The 10,905-nt window shown below is 37.4% G+C and overlaps 1 protein-coding gene across 2 annotated transcripts in view; it reads left to right on the plus strand.

Annotated features, from left to right (window-relative positions):
- The window catches only part of LOC112162194, a 30,041-nt gene extending 26,533 nt beyond the window's left edge, over nucleotides 1-3,508 (plus strand). For both annotated transcript variants that reach the window (XM_024297916.2, XM_024297915.2), the window contains exon 4: nucleotides 92-3,508. In XM_024297916.2, the coding sequence (XP_024153684.1) occupies nucleotides 92-256 (165 nt within the window). In that variant the 3' untranslated portion in view covers nucleotides 257-3,508. The remainder of the gene's footprint in view (nucleotides 1-91) is intronic.
- The last annotated feature ends 7,397 nt before the right edge of the window (nucleotides 3,509-10,905 follow it).

The following is a 10,905-nucleotide window of genomic DNA, read 5'->3' on the forward strand; positions in this document are numbered from 1 at the left end:
ACTATTACAGATTTGTGAATGAAATACACCAACACTTCTGAATTGAACTTGACTTAATCCCTGATGTCATATTTTGTGATTTCTGTTCCAGAGAGCTGCAGCCAGACAAAGAGAAGACGTGCTCCCTCTGAACCTCCTGCGGCACATCAACCAGGAGCCCGTCACCGTGCTCTGCGTGAGCCTCGTGCTCCTCGTCATCGGGCGGATCATGTACCTGCAAGGCAGTTCGAACGGCCAGAACCACTCCCAGGTCTAACCCTCGGGAAACCCAGCAGACGTAGCATTTTTTCTTTGTTTTATTGTTGGGAAGACTTTTTTTCCCCTCCTATCATGGACTCTGTTCATAGGAACTCTAACAGCTTTAGATTTTTATTGTTGCACCGCTTTCTTTCTTTATTTCTTTCGTATTTACCAAAGATGCAAGCTTTTGCACTTTTTTCTAGCGCATGGGTGGTGCACTCACCCACAAATATCAGTGTACACCCCACCTGTGGAAATGTGCCTTGTGCATTTTTGTGTTTACTTCATTTTTTTTATGTTTAGCAATAGTCTCTGTTGTGAGTGTCCAACCCCTCAAACCCAGGGTTGTTAAATTTATGGGTCCAGTGTTTGTTATGTTTTAACGTGATGGGAACCCACTGGACCAACATTGGAGTAAGGATTTCTTGTCTACGCTTTCATCTCCACCTAGACATATATAGGTGTGACCTCACACACAAAAAAAGGGTTTTTTATACTTTATCATTTGAAAAACAATTGATATGCAATAAAACCACATGTATTTAACAACTGGAATTCAATCTGGTCAACTAAAAGACAAATTTAACCTCTTAAGACCAGGCGTGGACATCCCATTCTGTTTATATTACCACAGTAGTTCATTCTGCCTAACTTGGACCCTGTAACTTAATGTGTAGAGAGTTAGCCTAAATATTAGCTTAGGTCTTATGAGATTAAACCATTTGATGCATTCAGACTGGACACATTTGGTCCAATTAAAGTGAACCAGAGTTTGTGCAAATGGAACCGCTCTCTGACCCATCTTTCAATATGAGGCCAGAACAGTCTCATAATTCAGAAAAGCACAGAGTCTGTGTCACAAATCTACACACTCTGATTCACAAATCTAATTTTATGCAAACGTGCAATATAAATTTGCAAATGCACACTAAAGGTCTCACAAACGTGCACGCTGTTTCTCACAAATGTGAATGCTGTTTTTCACAAAAACACAATAAATGTTTCAGAAATCCACAGCAAATGTTTCACAAAAGTATCTTGAATGTGTGAAACACAATGTGTGTGTTTGTGAAACCTTTACTGTGCATTTCCAAATTCATATTGCATGTTTGCATAAAATTAGATTTGTCAATCAGAGTGTGTGCATTCAGACTCTATGCAGTTCTGAATTATGACACTGTTCTGGCCTCATATTTCAAGGTGGTCGGTTCATTTCCAATCGGACTGAATACACAATCTGAATGTCACAAACACTTATTAGCGTTCCTCGTAGCATCCTCCATAACCACCTTGCAGCAGGCCTCAACCGTAAATATCTTGATAAGTATTTGCAAAGTGCTTTTTGTTTGTTGTTGGCCAATGGCTGAAGAGATCTTTACTCACATAGTTTTGCTTACAAGCTTTGGTCCTGAACAGAAATCTCTGGTAGATCCCAGAATACAAACCAAACGCAAGTTCAGGACTCAATCAGAAACAAATCATTTTTCCAGTCTGAATACACCTTTTGTCGTTAAAATAACGAAAAAAAAATCAGTCATTTTCTATGCTTCAGTGTTCATTTTGGCCACTGAATCAAAAGCAATTTCTAGAAAAGCATCGAGGACTTTTGTATTTTTCATAACCAGCAATAAAAAAACGTTGTCTGTAATTACAAACAGGCTTGAACTTTTTACTGAACGTGATGTTAAGGTCTTAGTAACTGTTACCAAACAGCCCAGATACCCAAAAAGAAAAAGTCAAGAATGGATCATGTTTTTCTTTTTTTCATATTTTTCAAGATTTTCTCCCATCAGTTCATTAAAAATGTTTATGAAAATTGGTAAATGGGGGGATAAGCACAACTAATGGTTCAATCCTTTCTTAAATTTGAGATCTCAAATGCAAAAATTAGGGTGCATAAAACTCTTCCACTTGACAATTGGATATTTTGTGTCATTAAAGTGGCAAAAACGTTGTGGAACAAGAACATCAATAGTTACTCGGTGAGACAAGCCACATAGAAAGAACATGGAGATGTTATCCCCTTAACGCCTGAATTTTTTTCCAAAAAAAAAAAAAAAATCGCTTATGTTTCTGCTTTTAAGTAGATTCAAGTAACTTTAGAGACAAAGTGGTTTGACGCATATTTGTGACAAGATCCATTAAGGGGTCATCTGCCTCCAGACACGCCTCAAAGCGGGAGTATTCCTTTTTAGTCCTCTTGAGGTTTTTATTTTTCATTGATCAGTTGGTTTCACTCTCATTGAGTGATTGACTTCAAACATGATGGAAAAGTTGTATAATGTTTTAATACGAGTTCAAGCAGAAATGTTAGTGTTGGGCCAATAGGAACCAAAAGACTCAAAATATATGTATTTTTGTACACTTGGAGACAAGATGATTGCATGTCTGGTTAACATCTTTCATTGTTTTTTTTATTATTTGCAGAGCTTAAAAACTTGATTTCCACTTGAACTCAAAATGAATGGTACACAGGTTGGATTGTAATAACATTTGATAATAAGTGGCTGCTTTAGCCACAGAAAACTCCTCTATTTAAGTTTTAATGAATAAATCTTTCTTCTTTAGCAGTTATAGTCAACAAATTGTGGAGAATCAACTTTTTATTTAAGTGGATGCACCTTTTACGATGTTACCAGCTGCAAAAATCGTCACGTTAATCCCCTTAGGGGTTGTTTAAGTGGTCAATAGTTGGAATTGCATACGTTTATATTAACAATACAAACTGATTTTGTGACATTTTGACTAGTTATCCAAGGTATATTTGATCTGGGTAGTCTCCGATTTTCTATTAATCCACACGTTGATATGATGCCATATCGAAACATAAACAACGTCTGACACCGAGATGCAAAGAGCGAGTCTTCCTCTCCGTTGGGCCTCCTCACTGCTGCTGCGCTGTGCTGCGACTGCATCTCCAGTTCTGATATTGTGCCATGTGAAACTTGCAACCTCATTTTGAAGTACTGTATTACAGCAGGAGTGTGAGAGGGAGCATGGCGGCGAGGAAACTGAAAGGTAAATTACTGCCTTCTGAAACTGATATGGAAACTTCTCGATTCTTCTCTCTGATGTGAAGGCGTTTCTGCACAGACGCACGCAGGGTTTTATCCACTCATCAGCACCTCTGGAGCTGATTTCAGGTTAAGAATTTGTAAAAATTTCTTAAACGTTAATAATAATGTGCCTACACTTGAACAGAAGCATAAGGAAACTATTTTCATTTAAATAACATCAATAAATGCAATGTTCAACTGTTTAAAAAAAAGAAATGCATAAAAAAAATCCCCTTTTTAAAAAAAAACAAAAACACCAGACCAAAAACAAGTTTAAAGATTAAATGTGAAAAGAGGGAATGTGTTGTGCTTTTACTGAAGTTGTTGGACAGAACTGAATCTGTATATATGTATATATACATCTAATTGTTAAAAGTTATTAAAGAAATGAATTCCACACGACCCAGTAAAATTGTAGCGTTACATTTTTTTTCTGTTTGATCGGTAATATTGTAATAATGAACTGAAAAGTTTTGATTTTATTGCTTTAAATTCATGTTTGTATATAGCTTTTACATCTTTTTTTATAATAAAATGTATGAAAAAGACTGTTTGTGTTATCTTTTTAGTGATAATTTCTATTTTTACAGGTTTGACTGATGCATGGTTGAAATTTATTTTTAGGTTAGTTAACCCTTTAACACCTGAGGCATCACCGGTAACACTTAAACAAAAATATCTTTAACGTACTGTAAGTTTTCAACCGTTAACACGATAATTCCAGTAGATTTTGAAGGTGAAAAGCGGCTCATCTCAAAATCTGCTGGAATTATTTTGTTAATGGTTGAAAAGTTACAGCATGTTAAAGACAGTCACAGTAGATCAAAGAACATAAGCACTACAGCTCTGTTGTTAAAGGGTTAATTAATCATTTGTGTCTTTTTTCTAAATCTTTTGCTTACAAACTTCTTCATTTATTGTTATATTATTTTGCTTTTCTGTTAAATATCTACGTTCTTGTCTGTGTGTTTTCTTAGGAAGGCTGGAAATATGAGGACAGTTCTGCCTCATAATTCAGAACACGTTCCGTTTCACAAATATATATTTATGAAAACTCTTAATATGAATTCACAAAATTGTGTGCATTTGTGAAATAGACTGCATTTCTGAAGTATGAGACACGTCTGGCCTCATACTAAAAGTGCTGCGTTTTTATAGACACAGGTTTGCATTTTACTGTTTGTCATCCACAGTAATCCACATCTTAAGGAAACTGAGTATTTATGATCAATTGAATGACAGATTAATTAACTTTTAGTGTCACATTTGTTTATTAACTTGGGATTTAAGGGGAAAATCTCTACTAACATTGATCTTTTAAGGAACTGCAACATTTTTTACTACGGGGTCAAATTTGGATATGTATGTGTCATTTACATAAACACCAATTTGATGCCAATACTTATCATAAATATTGCTGTGGATTTCTTTTTTACTCTTTCAAAAAGATAATCTGATTTTAAATGCATTTTTTTCATACCAGAACACTAAGCGTCCTTGCGAAATAAGACCTAATAAGCATAAATTACCACTTCGGGAATGTTTTAATTGTAAAATAGCGGCCCTGGAATGATGTTGACTTTCTGGTTAGCAACAGTAATGTACACAAGCCCCCAAACCATTTTTTTTAATTAAATACTGAGCTCGACTCACACTGTATGAGTGCATAGATAAAGACAAACATGGATACACACACTCACTTTTTCAACAAACTTTTAGAAATAAACAAATGCCTTGAAGTCATATTTTTGTTAAAACCAATGCATTAATAAAAGTATTCGTTTAGTTGTCCTTGACAGCTAAAATCAAAACTCCAGGACACAAAAGCAAATATTGGTTGAGAGAAAAGGGGTTTGAGGTTTGCGTGCAGAGAAATGGTGAAGATCAAAGACTGTGAGAATGCACATGGACCAGCTCAGCCCATGTAAGCTGAAGAGAGCGAAGGACATCTGTGAAAGTGGTCAAACTGTTTTTCCAAATATGTATCTTCTTTTTCAAATAAAAAAACTTGTCTTTTCTAGGAAATAGTTTCTGGGGAACGGCTTTCACTTTGGATTTGAGGGCGTATCTGGCCTAAGCCCGCCCCCTCTCCCATAATCCCTTTGTTTACACTATTTCCCGCTAGCTTAAAGCCCCTCACGACCCCACGCTTTTCCAGCCGTTTTTCATATGCTCTTGATTCACAACGTTTTGAATAAAGAAATACTCAGAAATACAATTTTAAGCCAAATTGTCTTTATATTTGTTCTCCATCATGAGACAAATGCTACAAGAACAAGTAAAAAACACAAAAGAGACTATTTTTAAGTGAATTTTTAATACTTTTACTTTAGAGAAGTAAAAATTTGCTAAGCTGGTATCTACAGAGCCACTAAAGGGACATCAAAGAGAAAAAAATAAATAAATAGATAATGTTTTGGGTTACTAACTGGTGCGCACCAGATACCACAACTGATGAGCACCAGATACTACTAAATGTTGCACACCAGATACCACAACTGGTTGGCACCAGATACTACTAACTGGTGCGCACCAGATACCACAACTGATGAGCACCAGATACTACTAAATGTTGCACACCAGATACCACAACTGATGAGCACCAGATACTACTAAATGTTGCGCACCAGATACCACAACTGGTGGGCACCAGATACCACAAACTGATGAGCACCAGATACTACTAAATGTTGCGCACCAGATACCATAACTGGTTGGCACCAGATACCACAAACTGATGAGCACCAGATACTACTAAATGTGCGCACCAGATACCATAACTGGTGGGCACCAGATACTACTAAATATGCGCACCAGATACCACAACTGGTGGGCACCAGATACTACGAACTGGTGCGCACCAGATACTACTAAATGTGCGCACTAGATACCATAACTGGTGGCCACCAGATACTACTAAATATGCGCACCAGATACCATAACTGGTGCGCACCAGATACTACGAACTGGTGCGCACCAGATACCACAACTGGTGAGCACCAGATACCACAAACTGATGAGCACCAGATACCACAAACTGGTGCACACCAGATACCACAAACTGGTGCACACCAGATACCACAAACTGGTGGGCACCAGATACCATAACTGGTGGGCACCAGATACCATAACTGGTGGGGACCAGATACCACAAACTGGTGAGCACCAGAAACCGCTAACTGGTTGGTACCAGACACCACAACTTACCTGGCATACTCAACCTGAATTTTTATGTTCAATGTCATTCAGATTCTAAATTTTGTAGATTAAACTCTGGCTTCTGTTTTCTATTTAGATCATTCTGTTGGATGTTAGACTGAAATAGAACTCTTCATTTTCCAATCTATTTGGATGAAGACACTTTTAGCAAAAGCAATGGGCAGGAAGTACTTCTAAACATGGTTTCATTTTGTGGTTTTAAAATAGTTTGTTTGGAACCAACATCTGTCTCTTGCAGCTTAACCACTGTGTGAAACACTGGAGGAAACGTGCACGTATAGTTTCCTTACAGATACCTTTCACTATTAACTGTCTTTTTCATGCACACAGATGGTGTTAGGGCCAAAAGGAGACATATTCAGGATGCTGTGGGCAGAGATCTGTTGTCTATTCTCTTCCTCTGTTTGGAGGGAAGTCCTAACAGTAGAAAAATCAACTTCTGTCAATCACTTGTAAGATTGTCTTCAGTTCCAACATATAAAATGGGACCATTTTAAGACAAACTTCAATGAAACTTTGGTGTTTCTAACCTGTTCTTGTGGTATTTTCTTACAGTGAAGGGCGTACCTAAACTGGTTTAAGAGTGTTTCTGAGTGTTTCTTTATTCAAATTGTGTTGGATCAGGAGCAGATGAAAACTTGCAGTTTGAAGACACTCAGATTTGTGACACAGCCAAAGTGTTTGAACTTGGTTCAAATACCTGAACCAGTCATGGACTCAGTGACTTTTCAGTGACTTGATCATCACATTCAATATGGTAGACCAGGGATGGAGCCTCGAGAGCAGCATGTTTTCCAACATCTCCTGCTCTGGCATGTTCTGGTTGGCTGGACACACCTGAACCAGGTAATCAGTCATGAGTAGGTCTTGGATATCTGGAAATCATGCAGACACTGCTGCCCTCGAGGACTGGATTTTCCTATCCCCGTGGTAAGACGATTTGATAATTTTCTTCTGAAGTTTGACCCATTTTCTTAATTTGATGTATTCCTTTTAGGACAGCAGGGTTTCCGAAGCCCGTTGGGTAAAGGCGAGAACACCCTAGACAGCCTGCCACAGGATCAGAGGATCATTAGACCAGAAGGTTGACATTTTCACATCTTGTTTTTGTGGACCTCAAAATCACCATCCCACTTGGTCGGAGTACAAAAGCCTTTTCGTAGTGCGGATTCTTAAAACTTTTTGGGTGTCATAATAAAACCGTTAAAGACATTGAAACAACTGTTCAGCTCTTGCTCAATTTTTGGGATATTTTTCCAAACTAGAGTTGAGAGAAAACAGAAACCACAATCCAAGAGGAATGAGGAAATAAAACAAACTCTCATACCCACGGCTCTAAATTAACATGCCAACCGACCGTAATGCATTGTGGTCTATATTCGCTAATGCAGTGAGCATTGATGCACACTAGTTTTTCGCAAAGACTTCTGGGAAATTTCTTGTACACTTGATTTTCAAATTGTAGATTCGGAAACGCACTATATAGTGAGTAGAGAAGGAATTCGGACTTAACATCGGTCTACATTTTTGTAACCTTATAAAATCTGACATAAGACTACATTTTCAAGTATTATTGTTTTTTTCTACGAAATAATTATCATTAACTGAAGCTAAAAAAATAAAATGTTTTGCTTGGAAATACATAAATTATTTTCCCATATAAACGTTTGGCTGGTAGAGTTCAGATTTGGCTACCCCGGCTAGTAACCAAAAAAGTTAATTTAGAGCCCTGGTCACACCATCAAGGAATTTCCCAAAAGGAAAATTGAGTAAATCGTAATTTTTGGTTGGATCCAAGTGCGGCAGGTTTTAATTGGCACAGACATGAGAACCGGAGTGAATCACAGCTAAACGTCCACAAAGCTAAATCAGGGTCAGGCAGGCAGGGGTCAAACACGAGCATGAGGGCATCGGAGAACAACCAGAGTGGTCCGAGGCGGGGCAAGGGTCGGGGCAGGCAGCAAACAGAGTCGAAGACGAAGCAGAAGATCAGGTCATGATGAGAATGTTTCTAGGAGTGACGGTTAGTGCTAATACTCAGGTGATGGATCCCGCTGATGGTCAGAGGGGGAGACATTTTAGCTAAAAGTTTGAGTTGGATTTTATTTGATAAAAAGTAAGGATTTTAATTGAATGTTATGCCATATTATCCCAAACCTTACTTCGGTTCAGCAAAAATATAACTGATAAATAAAATTACTGTGACATAACAAAACACACTAATCTGTGAAGAACAGTTTTAATATCATCCAATTTGCATTTAGCAAGTATTTATTAAAAACAAAATACACAAAGAAACAAGTTTTACTGTTCTAAAATATTACACATTTTATTTATTTTTTTGTGGATTTACTGCAGTTTTCTTGCACAATAGCAATAAAGCAACTGTGAATGCCGAATAATGTCACTCAAATCTACACGGGACGTTCCAGTATTACTTGTTTTTCATCGCTGTTCTCCTCACATCCAGTTAGACGGCACGTGCTGCTCATCACCATAAAATTCCCAAATCTTTCCATAGTCTCACCTCCTTTACAGGCAGACCAGTAATACACAGCGTACCCATGTCGTCAGAGCAGATGTTATCTTCTAACTGACCGTCCAAACGCACACAAACCTCATGTGTTCAGCAGATAACATGAATTATCTTTTTGGAACAGGCCTGCTTGTAGAATCTGGGTATTAAAAATGGTATTATTTAGTTTTTAGCATTAATAAATGGTGAACATGATGTCTTATTCTATGAAATATACAATTTAGAATATAACTAAAGTATAATATGTTTTAATTTCTCTTACCTTTGAATTCTGCTGATGCCTCCAAAATTGTAACCAGATTTTTAATCAAATTTCTGTTGCTCTCAGTGTCCACTGTCAAACAGGAACAAGTCGTAGTTTTGAATGTGGCCAATTTATACCACAGATTTGGTTGAGTTTGTCATGGGATTGTGGTGACGGCTGGTTTTCCAGGTACTTTCCAGCATCCAAACACAGTCATGAATATTTTTAAGCAGGCATTGCAGCACTACTGTGTATTGGTTATTATTCCAACTTGTTTTGTTTTGGGTTTACAATTTTGTTTATAGAAATAATTTTAAGCAAAATTCATTGTATGGTTTGATTTATGCTCTATTAATTTTAGATTGTATTTCAGTTTAATCTCAGAATGTAAGTGCAGCAGAGGAAAAAATGTTGCTTTCAAAAAGAATGCGTGTGCATGTGATATAAAAGCCTGTTTTGGTGTTGTTTCAGAGCATTACGTGAGAGCGGCAGTGAAATGTCAAGTCTCCTGTTGCAGGAACATGGTTTATTGTTGCATCACCTTCACTCGGGCAGATATGTGCATCAACAGCAGCTAAGTGCAATTGATCCTGAATTGATGAACAAAAAAAAAACTCCATTGGAAAAAACTCATTTTCAATGGAAAAGAGAACTTAAAACATGTTGAAAATGCACCTTGAACCAAATAGTATCATAAAAGCAGAGAAACCCACATTTAAGGCATTGGGAAACAGGATGCTGTGATGATGGCGGTGGCAGATTTTTTAAAGGTTTGTGTCACTTTGAAAAAAAAAGCACAAGTTGTTAACCGAAGAACTGAGATGAGTTATGATTCAAAGTTAAGTCACTTTAAATCAAAGAGGTGGCGAAATGTAAACATTTTTGATACAAGATTATCCAAATAATTAAGCAAAATTAATTACAATATAAATAATAACTTTTAGTGGTTTAATTCCAGAATCTCATTCTGGAAGCAAAAGTGATCATGTCGCTTTTTTTGTGCAATCTCAAAAAATGCGACAAAAAAAGGAAACTGGGAGTTCTGATCTTTTGTTCCCTACCATGGGGGTTGGGGGAACCGGGCCCCCCCTTAGCAATGGCGGCCGTGTCTTTTGGGTGTTGCTTCCCGGGCCCTGCGGCTCTGTCTCCACACAGGAAGAAGGATCCCGGAGCTGTCTGAGAAGACCAGGAGCTGGAAATCACATCACATCTGAGACTGGGGGTGTCCATCTCCCTGTGGTGCAGGTTCTGGTCTGGTCCAGCGCTGGGTCTCTCCAAAATTTAAACAGTGGGTGAGCCGGATCCGGCCCTCCAGATCATTTTATTTTATTGTTATTAATGGCCCGATGTTATCTTGCGCTTATTTCAACCATGTATAATTTTGACAAAATATATTATTATGGAGAGTAAGATATTGAAAATTATTTAAGGTTGAAGTTGATTTATGCTGGAATAATATTCCTGCTTTTTTATTATTCATAACTATGTAAAATGTTTACGGTTTTAAAGTTTAAAAAATTGGCATTCTGCTAGTTTTTTGGACTATTTTGGCATTTATTAAGATTTTTCAGGATATTTGGAAGGAATTTAGCTAATATTTCAGCTATATG

The sequence above is a fragment of the Oryzias melastigma genome, linkage group LG15, assembly GCF_002922805.2.
Source record: "Oryzias melastigma strain HK-1 linkage group LG15, ASM292280v2, whole genome shotgun sequence".
In the NCBI taxonomy this organism is placed as follows: Eukaryota; Metazoa; Chordata; class Actinopteri; order Beloniformes; family Adrianichthyidae; genus Oryzias; species Oryzias melastigma.